The sequence below is a fragment of the Pelobates fuscus genome, chromosome 4, assembly GCF_036172605.1.
Source record: "Pelobates fuscus isolate aPelFus1 chromosome 4, aPelFus1.pri, whole genome shotgun sequence".
NCBI lineage: Eukaryota > Metazoa > Chordata > Amphibia > Anura > Pelobatidae > Pelobates > Pelobates fuscus.
The window spans coordinates 246,887,069-246,905,743 of NC_086320.1; the positions used below are offsets into that span (position 1 = coordinate 246,887,069).

Here is an 18,675-nt window from a genome sequence, read left to right on the forward strand (position 1 = left end):
AAAGGCAATATTACATCATCATAGAATATCAAGATAACAACAAATAAACATCATTAATTGGTCTATGTGTTAAGTGGCTATGTCAAATGCCCTCCCATCTATATTATTAATTGGCTCAAGTACTAAGTGGTCAGTTAGGCATCCTCCCATCATGAACTGTCGTCATCTCTTACAGGGATGGGACATAAGATTTAGGCGCCATTGTTGATTAGCACGAGGCTCGCTCGATGGGAGGGGGAATCTGGCAGCCAGCCATTTTGAGTACTTGGCACCGTTTAGCTTCGAGGTTAGTTTCAAGGCTTTTTAGTAAATGAACATTTCATTAGTGCAGTTTCTCGTGATCTAATGGCATACATTGTTACATATTACAGGAACTTGATAATTCCGGTGTTAGTCATATTCTTCTAGAAAATACATTCTCTAGCTAATATTCTAAATGCTGTTAGGAAAATCTGTCATATAATGAAGTTAGATGGAGTTAATGGAGAAATTTAATACAGGTTTTAATAATTCTACAACAACGGTACTTCAGAGACAAAGAAAAACTTTCTTTCACAGATCGCAGTGAAAGGCCATAAAACTTTAGCTAACAGTTACTGAATAACTGAGTAACCCTTTCAATGCTGGCTAGATCCTCCTAGGATCTATTCTCATGTAATTTTAAATAACATAACATTTAAACCAGCTCATTAGTCATTTCCTGGAACCATCCTGTTACAACACTCACCGCCAGGGAAATGAAGCCGCCGTTTAGTGAATAATCCCCTTTCTCCAGAAAGGCAGTTTTAATCCAGCCGATCGTCAAACTCCCGAACGGAGCATACGAACGCGGCAACTCCCGATCAACAATTCAGTCGAAATCCTTCCACAGCTAGAAATAACGAAAAGTACTGTCCCAATAATAAATCCCTCCACAAACGAGACCAAGCTCCGTCTTGAAGGTCAAACAGGAATGTGTTTAATGGGGGCTACCTGCCCGGTATTTATGCGGGTCTCCACAAGGTGGACACTCCCCTAGGGGACCTTGTGGAAGACTGTACAATATATTGGACAGTAGCCAATCGAAGTGGCTTCAACATAAGCCCTTCCCATCTTACCCATAAATCCTTCTTCTCTATCATGGAGATAATTGGGAAGAAACCTAATTATCTCCCAGGATAGAGACAATCGCCATTCTAAAATACAGTAGGAAAAATACAATAAAATACATAACTTAAGAAATACCGAATGCATATGGTTCGTGTAACGTATCCCCAGATAGCCTGGATCTGAGTGCATATTTCTACCTAATATCGCTCAGATCCGATGTACCTAGTTCAATCGCCATGGAGTCAAAGTCTTTCACAAGTCCTTCGGTATACGAATGACTCCATGGGACGGTTACCTGGGTAAAGTCCATACGAATGATAGAAACTCCCGAACTGACCGGTGTTCGTACGCCTCGACGAAATAGAAGGCGGGCGGCAGCTTCCAGCGGTGTTCGGCAGATAAAGTATCCGTTTTTAGTTCCATAGGATTTGTACCGAACACCGCTGATTCTCCTCGTGTCCCAAAATGGCCGCCGCCTCGTGGTCGGCATACGAACGACGACCACCCGTACGAATGGAATGGAGAGGTGTCTGCGGTTAACCGCAACATTCTAATTGAGGCCAATAGGTTAACTAGCAGCACACTCCTCTCCTGGTTGGCCGTCCGTTCGTTAGTTTCAATCGGTACTTGGGGAAACACACGAACAGGGGCATACGGACAGGAAATCCAACGAAATTAAGGCAAACAGACGAACCAGCAATATAAGTCCATACAGATGGATCTGTCACACATCCAATAAGAGAAATCTACCAAATTCTATAAGCTGAATTTTAACTTGCCTAAAAAGATATCTTATCTTATATTAGAGCAAATCAATACACCTGGATAAATACCACGATATGCTAACATGTGATAAATCACATAATATATATATATATATATATATATATATATATATATATATATATATATATATAATTATTCTTAATTCCACCTGCAGAATGGAATGTTTATAACTATACATTCTTTAGTTAACTAAGATTTCTAAATATCGAGATCTGACTGTGATTTATCGAGTGATATATCATGCTATTAGAAAATGTTTAATTACATTATATTAATTAAATGAAACCAGCATATTTACCAGTTAAAGAGATGTTCTCATCAGATGTTCTCAGGTAGCTAAGTGTCAAGGAATGTTTGTCATGGGTCTCTTTCTCGCTCTGACTCACTTGCTTCTTACTTCTTGTCTTTCTCCCGACTCGTTTCTTACTTCCCACTTAGCCTGTGATCCTCATTTTTAAAGGGCCAGACTTTCTGTTTGTCATTACTTGATAAGCCAATAGGAAATCGAAGGTGGGATCACCCTGCATATAGCAATTTAGGTATTTGGTCCATAGAGGGCAGTATCGCCTAACTAAATTTTCCTATCCAGGAAACAGTTAACTTTTCCTGATGACGATTTTGACGTAATTTGGCTTATCTATATGGCTATTAAAATTTAAGTTTACTTGTCAGTTCAAAGCATTTGCCTCAGTCTTTGTGTCTGCAATTTCTGTCGTAATTTCTAAAACTGACAGTTTAACCCCTTAAGGACCAAACTTCTGGAATAAAAGGGAATCATGACATGTCACACATGTCATGTTTCCTTAAGGGGTTAAACTTAATTTCAACTTTTACTTACAATGGGAATCTTGTAATATTTTAGAAAGTAAAATTAAATTACTAAGTCTTATCTGGTCACTGGTGTCTGGCTTTCTTGTGTGAAGCTAACATTAAGAAGAGTATTTAATCTCCCTTCTCTGTTAGACTCATTGTATCACTTGGTTTGTTTATACAAAGCATTCCTTAGTTCGAGCTAGTGTTTAGTTACAAAGAGGATAGAAATGTGTGTCTATGTTAGCTTGCAATCCAAAATGGAGTCTGCTATGTTCTGAGTGATTCAGGCAATATACACTTTTAATTTCTATCATAGCACAAAATGTCTGCTGATATAAATATCCAGAAAGTCAGGGTTTATTCTGCGTCCAAGATGATAGAAAGCACAGAACAAGAAAAGGTTGAAGTGATGAGTGACAAACACAACTATAATCTTCAAAGTAGATTACCAAGCTTACCAATGAACTATTGAATAATCTTAGAAGGAATAGAAAAATATATTAAATAAAAAGTGGACAGATTTCAAAAAGACTTGGAGCAGAGTGACACAAAAAACACCCTAAAAAATGTGAATGATCATCATAAATATCTCTCTGACATGCAACCTTTTTCTGGAAGTTAGAGGTTGACCCTAAGGATTTACCTACATATGTGGGAGAATTTTTGCACTGCTCCTTCAGAAAGAAGCCCTGCATATCAATAACTTTTACTTACTTATACATAACATATTATAGTACAATAAAAATCAAGTTACAATATAACACAGATAAGAAATGTTATTGTGTTATGACATTGTATCAAAGTCCTCTAATCTAATAATGTTTCAGTTTAATCCAAATAACGCAAATTAAAGTAGAGCAAATTAAAGCTCAAATGTTTTTTTCATATAATGCTTTATGTTTACAATCCATTTACCAACATTCCTTGGAGCCTGTTAATACGATTAGTTATTAACAAGAGTGACACAAAGGAAAAAGAACAAACCCTTTGAATGTGATTTTCAGTTCTTGATGAAGTATATCACAAAAAACATCTGCTTTTTATTTTTAACATTTGCGATCAGAATATAAACTCTGCAAGCATGCAAAAGATGGAAAAATCACGTCCAGTTTGGGATAATCCTTTACAGTTTGTGTTTGCTTGCATATCCTATGCTGTCGGTTTAGGAAATGTTTGGAGATTTCCTTACTTATGTCAAATGTATGGAGGAGGTGAGCTAATTTTCTTATGTACAAAATGCTTGTAGTTGCTATGTAATTTAGTAGAACAGCTATTTATAACAAATGCTCTATGTAAATTGTTCACTGTTATTTCAACTATATTATATTACTAAATATACCAAATTAAGTATTTTAAGCAAGAACAATTTACAATGTGTTTTGCTTTCCATGATAAAGCGGCAAAACTGTAATCAAAGACCAAAATAACATTAGTCATCGAACAATTTTTATATATATATATATATATATATATATATATATATATATATATATATATATATATATATAGATAGATAGATATAACTGAGTCGCTTAATAAAATAAAATAAAAATGTTGATTCTGTCTCAGCAGAGGATTATTGAGCACATACACTATATGGGAAAGTGTAATGATTAAATACTAAGGCTTTATTCTCTCTGAACTGCAACAAATACATTTTATACTAAACATTATAGTTTTCCATGCAGGTGATTTTTAAGGTGAAGAGTAAAGAATGTGGGAATAGGGTATTTTGAAGTTAAAATTAAGCACTTTTACTGTATAATATATTTCTGTGTTGTCATAATCTTTCAGAGGAAATTATTATTGCAAAAAAAAATTATGTTTATTTTTAATAGAAATGGCTCTTGCAGCTTATATGTTGCAAGTAATCACTCACAATTATTTTATTGAGTTAAAGGTTTTAACTGTTAACTTTCAACAAGGAGACACAAAAAAATAAGAGGAAAAAAATTGCAATATATTGTATCATTGTAGTTAATTTCTGTAATTTAATATCCAGGGAAAGACAGGCCAGTCAAACACTTTATCATGGACCATGGACCAAGGGCCATATAGCACTTGAAACAGGTGTTTACTCTGCCTTAAATGGCTGATTGGGGGTGAAGTTGCAGCGGTGAGAAAGATGGGATTACATTGTGCAGGAAGAGCAAATTGATCCCAGCTCTCTTGCATGTGTGTGAGTAAATGTGTATGAAATGTGTGGACAAGAATGGTGTGTGTGTGTATATATATTTAAAAAACAGACTTTACATAGAACACGAGGTCATGCGTTAAGACTGGAAGAAAGAACATTTTGTCTAAGGCAAAGGAAAGTTTTTTTTACTGTAAGAACAATAAGGATGTGGAATTATCTGCCTGAATAAGTGGTTTTATCAGAGTCCATACATATATTCAAACAGCAACTAGATGCATACTTGCAAAAACAGAATGTTACAAACTGCTATTTGTAACTGGCCCTTTAAATGGAAAATTGCCCTGCTTCCCTGGATTGTGGAGAAGCCTATTTGCCAGCCTCCTTCCTTATGACTATGGCCCCTGGAAGATATTGCCCTTTAAGGGACTGAATTGGGGCTTATGGACTTCTACCATAATGTACTGACCCTTTAAGAACTACTTTTGGGCAGGTGGATTGTATTATACTGTCCCTAGCTCTTTAAATACTTTGGGGAAGGATTGGTACTTTTGTATATGACACTTCGGACACAGTCGAAGCTGTCGAAGCTGTCGAAGCTGTCAAAGCTGTCGAAGTGCCGAAGTTGTCGAAGTCGTCGAAGTGGCCGGCATCGGACAAAGGACCACGTGGCAGCGGCCATTTTAACTTCGAACACCGCAAACCCTTAACATCAACTCCACTTCGACACTTCGAATACCGGCCACACTTCGAATGGGACTTAGCCGTTTTTATGCTAGAAATTGACCGACCGCACAGCCCAAATCTATGGAACTGTTTTGGGCAGGAAATTGTGCTTGCGGTCGGTCATATATGCTGAGTCTGAATATGGAAATTGAATGTATGGTTTTAAAGTTACAGTGTGTGTGTGAAAACTGTATTTTTATTGTATGTAATAATTGGTTTAACTGTTTATCTGAGGGGAGGGGATGTGTGGGTTGCACCAGATGTGTGATTGGTGATTTTATGCCTCCCCCTGGGAGTGTCCTGTTTGCATGTAACCTCAATAAAAGCCAGGCTGGGTGTTCCAGCACCTCAGACCTCATCTGACCCTCTAACTTGTAGCCTTGACTCATGTTTGTAGGGGACAGCTATAATCACTACAGGGATTGCTATGCTCTTCATACTCCCTTAGCTACTGAGCTCTTGTAAGAGCTCTTGTTCCTGATCCTGCTTCGCTCGACAGAAGGAAGAGCCTATTGGAACCTGGAGGCTGGTCGTAGGTCCAGGGCGCAGAGCAGATGGCGAGATACCAGCCCAGCAGCGGTGGTTCGTGGAGTCTGCAGTGCTTATGGTGGCTACGGTGCTGATGGTCCTTTGGTGAGTGCTAGGAGCATCCTTTCTACGGTCCAACTTCCAGCCAGCCTGGAGGCAACCGTAACATTTGGTGGCAGCGGTGGGATGGCGTCCTAGCGCCAGGAGCAGCACCCCAACAGCACTGGTATCGTATGAGAGTATTGAGGGCAACGCTAGCTGCTGCGCAGCGCCCCCACCTAGAGCAGCATGGAGCCAGCCAGTCCGTGCACAGCAGTCGAAATGGAGGAGCGGTTCCTCGAAAGATTGCATGACTTCCTATCCTGGAGAGATGGGACAGTCTCAGACGAAGAGATGTATGGGTACAGACATGAGGCCAGATTTCAGCTGTGGGAAGAAGCCCTACAGGAAGTTCAACGTTGGCGAGGAGATCGTAGTATCAGCCGAGAGCAGCAAATCCAGGCTCGAATGGCAGAGCGGATGCCCTTCCTGGGCAAACAACCCCTTCCAGTGTGGGTAGCTAAACTAGAGAATCTAGTAAATAACGAACTGTGGCTCGACACCGCATACCAGGCGCTACAGTGGTATGCAACTCAGCTTGCTCCAGAGATGGCTGAGTATGAATTCCCAGAGTGTGGGGATTACGATGGCCCTGATCTATTCTGGGAGAATATGGACGATGATGACTTTGGTAGGGCTACAGATTCACGCTTCTGGGACCTGTATGATGACCGGGAAGACAAGCTGGGTCTCCCTAGAACTATTAACCTAGAAGCAGATCTGCGGTACCTAGTCACCAACGAATGTGACCTTGAGTGGAAGTACCAGCACCTCATCAATGGGTCCCGGGAAGAGACACCCGGTCCCCTTTCTCCACAGCATCCAGAGGTACCCCAGGAGAGCACAGCAGCAGAGCCAGGTCGAGAGCCCTTCAGCTGGCAGGATATCGTAGAGGTAGACTGGGAGGAACCTCTGATGGCAGGTGGAGATGGGACCGCAGTCTCTCTACCGGCCCTACAGGGATGCTGGGCAGGCGGCCCAGATCCCCAACCCCAGGGTGAGTTACAGGGAGCGGAGAGCAACCACCCCCCTCCCCAGCGGCAGCCTGAGTTACAGGGAGAGGAGAGCAGCGACCTCCCTCCCCAGCGGCAGTGCACCGTGCAGAGGGAAGAGACAACCGGTCTTCTTCCCCAATCCCAACCCGAGATACCCGAGGCAGCAGGCCTCATAGACTGGTCCTGGAGGACCCCCAGCAGGCAGGTGGAGATGGGACCGCAGTCTCTCTACCGGCCCTACAGGGATGCTGGGCAGTCGGCCCAGATCCCCAACCCCTGGGTGAGTTACAGGGAGCGGAGAGCAGCGACCTCCCTCCCCAGCGGCAGCCTGAGTTACAGGGAGAGGAGAGCAGCGACCTCCCTCCCCAGCGGCAGTGCACCGTACAGAGGGAAGAGACAACCGGTCTCCTTCCCCCACCACAACCAGAGGTACCTGAGGCAGCGGGCCTCATAGACTGGTCCTGGGAGGACCCCCAGCAGGCAGGTGGAGATGGGACCGAAGTCTCTCTACCGGCCCTACAGGGATGCTGGGCCGGCGACCCAGATCCCCAGCGGCAGATCCAGCTACAGGGAGGGGAGAGCATCGACCTCCCTCCCCAGCCGGAGTATGCCTTCCAGGGAGAGGAGACAACCGGTCTCTCTTCCCAGCCGCAGCATGTTCCACAAGAAGCGGAGAGCATCAACCTCCCTTCCCAACGGCCGCAGGAGTATCAGGAGGAGGAGGTAAGCCAATTTCCCCCTCCTCAGCTAACTCCTAACTTGGGCCCAGGGTTAACAGTGGAGAGGTTAACCCCCACTGACCCCCACGTTCCCTTTTCCCCCGGGCAGGACTATGCCCTAATCCCCCCAGCAGAAGAGCTGGCAGCTGGGCAGAGTGCAGTTGGCCTCGGCCCTCCCTTTGACACTTGCACAGAGATTGACATTCTGCCAGCTATCCCAGCGGAAGAGCTGGCATCAGGACAGAGCGCCGCTGGCCTCTGCCCTACCGACCCCCTTGTTACAGGCCAGTACTATTTATTGTGGGGGGGCTACTTTGCTGTTAATGTTTATTTGTGGGTGGGCTGCGAGACTAACTTAGGCACTGACCGACAGAAGGTCAGGTGCCTGGTTAGTCTCCCTCCAAAAGGGGAGATATGTTACAAACTGCTATTTGTAACTGGCCCTTTAAATGGAAAATTGCCCTGCTTCCCTGGATTGTGGAGAAGCCTATTTGCCAGCCTCCTTCCTTATTACTATGGCCCCTAGGAGATATTGCCCTTTAAGGGACTGAATTGGGGATTATGGACTTCTACCATAATGTACTGACCCTTTAAGAACTACTTTTGGGCAGGTGGATTGTATTATACTGTCCCTAGCTCTTTAAATACTTTGGGGAAGGATTGGTACTTTTGTATATGACACTTCGGACACAGTCGAAGCTGTCGAAGCTGTCGAAGCTGTCGAAGTGCCGAAGTTGTCGAAGTCGTCGAAGTGGCCGGCATCGGACAAAGGACCACGTGGCAGCAGCCATTTTAACTTCGAACACCGCCAACCCTTAACATCAACTCCACTTCGACACTTCGAATACCGGCCACACTTCGAATGGGACTTAGCCGTTTTTATGCTAGAAATTGACCGACCGCACAGCCCAAATCTATGGAACTGTTTTGGGCAGGAAATTGTGCTTGCGGTCGGTCATAAAGGGACCTCCAGCTAACTTTTGATCCACTGGAGGGATTTGGCTGATTTTTGGAAGTGTTTATGTTTGATATATGCTGAGTCTGAATATGTAACTTTTATGGAAATTGAATGTATGGTTTTAAAGTTACAGTGTGTGTGTGAAAACTGTATTTTTATTGTATGTAATAATGGGTTTAACTGTTTATCTGAGGGGAGGGGATGTGTGGGTTGCACCAGATGTGTGATTGGTGATTTTATGCCTCCCCCTGGGAGTGTCCTGTTTGCATGTAACCTCAATAAAAGCCAGGCTGGGTGTTCCAGCACCTCAGACCTCTTCTAACCCTCTAACTTGTAGCCTTGACTCATGTTTGTAGGGGACAGCTATAATCACTACAGGGATTGCTATGCTCTTCATACTCCCTTAGCTACTGAGCTCTTGTAAGAGCTCTTGTTCCTGATCCTGCTTCGCTCGACAGAAGGAAGAGGTTCGCCTATTGTAACCTGGAGCCTGGTCGTAGGTCCAGGGCGCAGAGCAGACGGCGAGATACCAGCCCAGCAGCGGTGGTTCGTGGAGTCTGCAGTGCTTATGGTGGCTACGGTGCTGATGGTCCTTTGGTGAGCGCTAGGAGCATCCTTTTCTACGGTCCAACTTCCAGCCAGCCTGGAGGCAACCGTAACACAGAATATTCAAGGATATAATTTTTCAATGTAGGGTAATAGCTGCTTGATCCAAGGATAAATCGGACTGCCATTCTGGGATCAAGAAGGATTTTTTTTGTTGCAAAATTGGAAGTACTTCAAACTGTTTTTGTTTTTTTGCCTTCTTTTGGATCAACAGCAAAAAACAAATGTGAGGAAGGCTGAACTTGATAGACGCAATCCTCTTTTCAGCTATGTAACTATGTAACTATGTAACATACACATATATACATACATTGAGGAAAAAAGTTATATGATCCCCTCCTGATTTTGAAAGTTTTTCCACTGACAAAGAAATGATCTGTCTATAATTTTAATGGTAGGCGAATTTTAACAGTGAGAGGCAGAATAATAAACAAAAAAAAGAAAAAAAAAAGAAAAACGTATGTCAAAAAAGTTATAAAATGATTTACATGTCAAAGAGTGAAATAAGTATTTGATCCCCAATCAATCAGCAATCCAATCAATCAGCAATATTTCTGGCTCCCAGGTGTCTTTTATACAGGAGATTAGGAGCCAAAATGTCAGCCTCAAAACCTTAATGACTTGAAGAGAATCTGCAAAGAGGAGTGGGACAAAATCCCTTCTGAGATGTGTGCAAATCTGGTGGCCAACTACAAGAAACGTTTGAAGGGGTCAAATACTTATTTCACTCATTGACATGCAAATCAATTTATAACTTTTTTGACGCGTTTTTCTGGAATTTATTTTTTGTTACTCTATCTATTATTGTTAAAATGCACCAACCATTAAAATTATAGACTGATCATTTCTTTGTCAGTGGGCCAACATCAAAAACAACAGAGGATCAAATGTTTTTTTCCCTCACTGTACACAGATATGACATGACATTTATATGTTTTATTTTTTCCAATGTATCATTTTTATTCGTTCTTTCTTTTTAACAAAACAAAACAAAAACAAAAATACATGAGATACAATAAAATACATACACATAGCACAAAACATTGTTGTAATTACGTGCACAGTACCCACTTGCCTTGATGATAATTAGACTCTACTTGTGGATAATAATTGCGACATAATTAAAGGGTAGAGCATTCACTCAGAGGAGAGGAAAAACTTATGTCTAGATGAAATTCCGAACATCTTTCCTCCTGTTCTACATGTACATATTATGATGTTCCTGTGTATATGCCAACATAAACTATGAAACTTAACTCTAGGGCGGTTAAGGGAGAGCAGAAAGGTGGGAAAGACTTTATCGGGTTAAGCAATCGTGCGTCCCATGTACTTCACAGTAAACGTAAGCTACGTCCTATTTCTTGTTATACTTCCCCCATACTCTATCCAGTCCTGCCACATTTGTTCAAGCATGTTCTCTTTGCCTTCTATTCTATAAGCAATTTTTTTTATATTGGCACGTCCTATCCACTCTCTCTAACACCTCCGATATATCTGGAGGAGTTGTTTTTTTCCAATTTTATAGCATGACAGGAGGCTTCATATTTGCTTAAGTCTCTCTTTACTAGAACTCCACAGCAGCACATTAACATAGAGAGAAAAAAACAATCACAACAAGTAAGGAAACCATGAAAGACCCCTCCCAACAACTACTTCCTCTTTCTTTGCCACTCCACATCAAGCATAGGTCATGGTACCACTTCCTCCTGTTACATATGGGTGGCTGTGGGGCTTTATTTAAACACTATTGATTGCTGTATTTTATATTGCATTGTTTTGGTTGTGGGGGTTTAGATTTGCTTTCCCTTTGTGTGCATTGGCTGGTCTGTCCTTCTCCCTCTTGGAGTTTTGGGGGTCTATTGCTTTCATTCCCTCTTCCTATTCCCAGGCTTGTTTTTTCCCCCTCTTTTCCTTTTGTTTGGGGGTATATTGCTTGCCCCCCCCCTTACTATTCCCAGCCTTGTTTTTTTCCCCCTTTTTCCTATTTGTTTATGTTTTATCCTCTCAGCGGTCGCCGAGGAGCAGTTCTGTTAACCGCCTCCCGTTGCCGACCGCCAGGGCTGCGGTGTGCGTCTCCAGCAGCCCCACGTATGTGCTCCCTCTCACCGACTCTGTTCACTGAGTGGAAGCTGCCTCTGGCCCTCCTCCGCTCCCTCCCAAGCTCCCGGCTGCAAGTGTCGGATTCGCGGCTTGCGGGCAGCGTGGGCCGAGGGGAGAGGGCGAGCCAGGTTTCTGCACTTACCCAGGTGTGGGGTGTAAGATGTAGTGAGACCACGTTACATGTATATAGTTTTGATTTGGTTTTGCATATACTTTTCTGGGGTGCCTGTATTGTATGTAGTGGAAAACCCATCTAGGGAGTGTACACTTCCCCTACTATTTGGGCCTTCCTTTGCCTACCGGTTTTCTCTTGCAAACCTACACCTGAAACACACTGCTGGTATAGGCAAGATACTAATCATTAGGTGATTAATAAATCCAGAGATTTAAAATTAAACTGCCCTCCATTACCTGTATTCTCTAATGGCCTGCTATACATGGCAATTACCTGCATTCACGGATTGGCCTGCTTTGACTGTGCCCACTGACTGGCCTCCTTTGTCTGTGCCCCATTGATTGGCCTGCTCTGTCTGTGCCCCATTGATTTGGCCTGCGCTGTCTGTGCTATTGCCTCTGAACGCACGGCTTAGTGCTACATAACCACGCTAGTGCCCTGCATGCAGTACACAACTTGCCTTTGCCACTATATACATACATTTATCCTCTACACCCCTAGGTGTCACATCACCTAAAGACCCCCGAATGGTCCTTTCACCACCATTTTGCACAATTTGTGCATTACTGGGTCCGCAGGCCTCTAGATTGGGAAGTTCGCAGGAAACTTCGAGCGGAATGCCCAGGTCTGTACTGCCGGATAAGGTTGCCACAATCCCAGAATTCATTTCCCTAGTCGCCACATACATGGCCCGTAATGGATGGGATCCCAAGAGAGGGGTCGAATGCAGTCTGCGCAGGACAAGCTGCTGGACATGCTGGGTTCCCTATTCCCAGAATGCTCACGTTGGCGAACGAGGCCTATTCGGAAGGGGCTACCCTGGACCCGGCCGCCATGCGGGACTGGGCTTGGCGCTCTATTTGCCTGCTGGGCAATATGAATGTGGCTCTCTCCATGGAACGCAGGAAGGCAGTCCTTCTACGTATTTGGGGCTTTGGGGCCAAAGGAACTGGGCCCCCTGGCTAAGGGTCTTTTGTTCAGGAAACTGTTCATACAGGAGCTACATGTGTCCAGCTCACTTCCCTGGACAAGACTCAGACCTCCATCAAGGGGGTCTTTCTCCCACAGAATTCACTGAATTCACTGTTCCAGTGCTGGACGACAGCTGGGTTGTGTCTCCAGCCACTTCTGGCCTTCTGGTCGTAGAGGATCCCGTGGACCATCCTTCTTTCCATCCTTCCAGACCCAGTTCTGCTACTCCTAGAGGTCGGACAGAGGTAGAGGAAGTCGAGCCCAGGGACATGCAAGACTATCTTCAGGTGAGAGCATCTCCAGACATTTCTCTTTTTCCCCTGTGACATGCGGGCAGACTCTTTCACTGCAGGGACAGTTGGCGGGAGGTGCCCTCAGGATTCTATGTCAGGACCGGATCCCACTGCGAATGTTGGCTCAAGTAGTGGATCTCCTCCCTGCCTCGATCCAGGCGATCTATCCCGGCCCACTTCGTTACAGGGTCATGCAGCGTCTGAAGGCCCACTTTCTATGCAGGGAGTTCAATATGAACTGCCTGGAACTGATTGCGGGATCGTTTGCTATTCGGAGTCTGGAGGGCCGCCTCTCGGATGGCGGTGTCCTCCTCCTGGGGGTCCATTCACGGTGGACCTTTTTGCCTCCCGAACGAACTCCCAGCTCCCGACTTACTTCAGCTGGCTCCGGATCCAGCGTTCTCAGCGGTGGATGTTTTTTCTGCAAGTGTGGCCGGGGAATTTATGCTTTTTCTCTGTTTGCTATGATACCTAGAGTATTGCTGCAAGTTCGACGTCAACGTATGTCTTTGGGGTTGCTGACTCCGCTATGGCAGAGTTCCGTATCATACACAGGTCCTGGTGCATATGCAATAAGTAAAATTCAGCTTGAGTTGATATTGGTATTCTCATCAGAGTGTGTATGATTTGTTTAACTTCATTCCAAAAATGTGTGAGGCAGGGGCATTCCCATAAGATGTGGAGGAAGGTTCCCCTATGCCCTTGGCACCTCCAGCATAAGTCAGAGGCACCGCATCTAAACCTTGCTTTAAGCTTCCCAGTGGGTGAGGCTATGGGATGCATGTTTAGTGTGTTTTATGGCTTAATGTGAATTTGACAGCGAGTAAGTTTAAGCCAACTCTCTCCCCCAACAGTAACTAATCTTCCCCAATGGGAGCGATAAGGGCATTATAACAGAAGCAATATTTATTGTCATATCAGGTTTTGTTTTATTATTAAATAATAGGACATTCTTAATCCTAAGGTAGGCAAAAAAATATTTGTTTGGAAGAGAATACTTTGTTTGCAAACTTAGATTGGATCTGATCCCTGAATTATCACATAGCAGGTGCAACTTGTCAGTGCCTCTATCCCTCCACAAGGTCAAGTCAAGATCCTGTGTAAAGGTAGCTACAGCGTGTAGCAGGGCAAGGGACAGTAGTCTCTTACCCCCTAGTATTTTTGGGGCCCAAATGGACCAACAGTGGAGGATCATTTTAGATAATGGGAGCACGTGTTTGTTTGTTGGTGTGCTCGATGAGGTCTTCCAAAGAAAGCCTTCTAGAGTATAGGGTTTGGCGCAAGCATTTTCTAAGTGCAACCACAGCGGTGCGGCAGGACGGAAGTTAAGCCTTGTTTTTGTTTTTTTCTAGATATGCGAGTTGATCATTTGTTGAAATTTTTAAAGTAATTTGTTCAACAAGGTGATAGGGACAGTGCAGAAAAGATGCAAAATATGAGGCAATATCATCATTTTTATTGTGTGTGCACGGCCCAGCCATGAAACCCCCAGTGCTCCCCAACTCTTCAGCTCGGTCCCTAGTCTATGCAATATAGGAATATGGTTTTCTTTAATCAAGAGGGAACTAGATTTGGTTAGCTTTATGCACAAGCATGTGAGGGAGACTTTACGCCAATCAAATGGATAGGTGCTAGACAGCTGGGAGATAACAGAGTTTGTCAGTCCTAGCGGCAATGCCTGGGTTTTGTTTGTGTTTTTTTATAGTACGATTTTATCTAAATGAGGTAGTGATTCGTTAAAAACAAGAGCACGTCATCAGCGAAGAGAGCTATTTTCTGTTCTTCGCTTGGTGTAGGCAACCCACAAATGTCTGCATGTCGTTTTGTGTCTAACCAAGCTCAATATAAAGATCATTGGGGATAATGGATGTAGCGGAATGTATTAAGCCTGTCCTATAACCTGCATATTTGACTGTATTCGTTTATTGTATTCATGTATTTTTGCATGCTTTCGTATGTGGGTTCGGTAGTTTCAAGGGAATAAAACTACCGAACCATTAGACCACCCCAGTGAGAAGTGTGCGCCTCGTTAGGCGTTCACACTTCTCACAAACCGCAACTTGAACTGTAATTGCTAATGCCTGGGTGGCCGCTGTTCGGTATACGAACCACGTGCGGCGGCCATCTTACGCATCAAAATCTCAGCGGTGTTTGGTCGTCGAGTGTCTGGAACTCAAATCGGACACTCAAACAACCGAACACCGCTGAGACCTCCAGAGCTCTGTAACTCCCGAATGGAAGGACCTAACGAATCCCCATTCGGTAGAAACAAAGTACCGAACGAGAGAACTATAATACAGGTGAAGTTAAGTGTGGATGGCTAGGATTACTGTATGTTTTTACTGCCGAACGGAGACCGACCGCAGGGCCCAAACGCATGGAACCCTTTTCGGATACCACCTCGTGTGCGGTCGGTTAAACTTCCCCTTCCAGCTAACTACGGAACCCCTGGTCCGATCTGGGTGAATTTTAGATATATTATTCACCCAGATCAGGGCTACCTGGCGGTACCCTAATATTGATGTTATGTACTAGTTTAGGGGTACATCCAGGTTTGGGGTAAATGTGCAGTATAGTTAAGGGGATTATGAGTCACTCTGAGGGGAGGAGATGTGTGGGAGGTAACAGTTACAGTATTGGTTACTGTCCTAACTGATGTGAATCCCTCCCTTGCATGGGAGCATGCTTTATAAGGCACCATGGAATAAAGATTGTCAGTTCTGCTCCTGAAACTGTGTGTCGTCCAGTTATTGGGATTGCTGTTGGGATAGTGCTGTATTACTTTGCCTGCTGGAAACCTTTCTTGTGGATTTACAATTGCCTTGTTCCTGAGCCTCACTGGGATCTTAAGTGGAGAATAGCTGTGGGATATCAGCTCTCCGCTACATTGGTTGGCAGCGCTGGGATCCAGACTCACAGAGGAACAAGGATTAATGGAGATTGATTTTTCTACACTAAAGCGATCCACATTGAAAGACCTTCTGGAAGCGAAAGGTATTCCAGCCAGCAGCAAAACAAAAGCAACACTTATCGCTGAAGTGATGGCAGAATACCGAACAGAGGAGGGTTTGGTCACTGAACAGAGGAATGAAACAGACAGAACAGAGCAAGAGGAGTTCCAAAGGCAAGTCCAATTCAGACTGGCATTTTATGTGGAAAACCCATGAGCGGAAATCATCTCCAAAACCATGACGGAGGTGCAAGAGTTTGTAATGCGACAAAGGAGACCGCAAACGCAAGAAAGAAGTCCAGCAGTAGCTATGGTACAAGAGGGTTAGCCTAAAATCCCATACCAGGCATTTAAAATGTATGTAGAAGGGGAGGAGGACATAGATGCCTTCCTCCAAGACTTTGAGAGACTGTGTACGCTGCATAACATCCATAGGGTAGATTGGGTACCTATCTTAGCAGGCCGGCTATCTGGGAGGGCAGCTGAAGCCTACCGTACCATACCAGACATAGAAATTAGAGATTATAGCCGTGTGAAAGAAGTTATCCTGGCCCAGTATTCTATGACACCAGAGGCATACCGGAGGCGCTTCAGGGAACTGAAAAAAGCGGAAAAGGACTCACACGCAGAATGGGCTTGCAGGTTACAAAGGGCAGCCCTCGGATGGGTACAGGCAAACAAGGCACGGTCCATGGAGGACTTATTACAAATGGTGTTATTGGAACAATTGTATGAGGGGATACCCGCAGAGCTGCAGGAATGGGTGAGAGACCGGAACCCCACGTCCCTCACAGAAGCAGCTAAAAAGGCAGATGATTTTATGGATGCCCGCAGACAACACAAGACAGTGAGTGTTAAACCTGCTATGCGACCACTGGGAGGAAATTCTTTCTCCAATAACGCTCACCCCCCACCGAGACAACTCCCTCCACCAGCACCTGCAGCAGCTCACCCGAGATATCGCCCACCTGCTTCTGTGCAATGCCACCGGTGCCAGAAGTGGGGACACTACCAGCGAGAATGCCCGCAGTCTAGAGACCGCACCACCTGGATCCGACCAGGGCCACCACCACCGAGAGCCGCAGCGCATCACTACCAGGACGAGACACCAATTCCGTATGGCTCTGCAGTTCCAGTTACATCTGTGGAACAGTGGGAAGTGCTGCATGAAGCCAACCCACTGCAGGCACAGGCGGATAATAGAAAACACCATAGGCAGACCGTGTACCTCGAAGGGAAGCCTATGCAGGGGCTCAGAGATTCGGGAGCCACTATCACCTTGGTCCAAAGTCACTTGGTTTCTGACAGGGCCAAAACAAATAAGACTGTGGCTGTCAGGGTTGCAGGGGGAGCCGTGTATCGGCTAAATACAGCCAGGGTACATTTGCATTGGGGTGCGGGGTCAGGAAAAGTGGAAGTGGGGCTGATGCCGCAATTGCCTGCTGAGGTGATTTTGGGAAATGACCTGGGCAAACTTACCTCTGCATTTGAGCCCCAAACCACCGAGGAAGCACACCCAGTGGTCACCAGGCAACAGGCCCGCACCCAGGACTATAACACAATGCCGGAGGTCCAGGTAAGAGATCCTTCCCCTCCCTTAGACTGTGTCCCTTGGACCCCTCCTGATGAATTTGCGGCAGAGGTGATCACTGACCCTACCCTACAGGTATATCGAGATAACGTCACCTCTGACCACCCGGGGGCGGAGGGGGAAAGATTTGTATGGGATAGGCAGTTACTGTACAGAGAATCTGATAAGCAGGTAGCTGGGTCAGACCCAATTGTTGTAAGGCAGCTTGTAGTACCTCAGAGGTACCGAACCAAATTACTCTGGATAGCTCACGATATTCCGCTATCCGGACATTTGGGGGCCAGTCGTACCAGGTATCGGCTGACCCAAAGTTTCTTTTGGCCAGGAATTAGTCAGGAGGTGCGCAAATATTGCAACACCTGCGATACGTGCCAGCGGGTAGGAAAGAGGGGGGATAAGCGCAAGGCCAAGTTACACCCGCTACCCATAATTGAAGAACCTTTTCATAGAATAGCAGTGGATATCATAGGGCCCCTCCGGAAACCTAGCCCCTCGGGCAAAAAGTACATTTTGACAGTAGTGTATTACACCACTCACTACCCTGAGGCGGTAGCCTTGACCAATATTCATGCTGAGACCGTGGCTGAGGCTCTGATGGGGTTACCAAGCTCCGGATGGGGTTACCAAGGGAGATCATCTCGGATCAGGGTACACAGTTCACGGCAGAAGTCACCCAACATCTCTGGAAATTTTGTAAGGTCAGGCCCATAATTAGTGCCCCCTACCATCCCCAGACTAATGGGCTCTGCGAACGGTTCAATGGCACCTTAAAACAGATGCTCCGAACCTTTGCTGAGACCAACCGAGACTGGGAACGATTTCTGCCTCACCTCCTATTTGCTTATAGGGAGGTACCGCAGTTATCCACAGGATTTTCCCCATTTGAACTGTTGTTTGGGAGGAGGGTAAGGGGACCCCTAGACTTTATTAGGGAACATTGGGAGGGAGACTGTAGCGCAGACGGCACCCCTATCGTACCATATGTGTTGGCCCTCCGAGACCGCCTGGAAGCACTAACTAAGACGGTAAAGGAGAACCTACAGGCGGCTCAGACGCGCCAGCGCACATGGTACGATCGGGGCGCCAGGGACTGTAGCTTCCAGGTTGGGCAGAAAGTTTTAATTTTAAAACCTGTCCGACA

General features: G+C 45.0%; 1 protein-coding gene across 2 annotated transcripts in view; it reads left to right on the top strand.

The window, feature by feature from the left end:
* The first annotated feature begins 3,696 nt into the window (after window positions 1-3,696).
* Window positions 3,697-18,675, top strand: part of LOC134608846 (sodium- and chloride-dependent transporter XTRP3A-like) — a 774,840-nt gene continuing 759,861 nt past the window's right edge. For both annotated transcript variants that reach the window (XM_063452025.1, XM_063452026.1), the window contains exon 1: window positions 3,697-3,899. In XM_063452025.1, coding sequence (XP_063308095.1) covers window positions 3,770-3,899 — 130 coding nt within the window. In that variant the 5' untranslated portion in view covers window positions 3,697-3,769. The remainder of the gene's footprint in view (window positions 3,900-18,675) is intronic.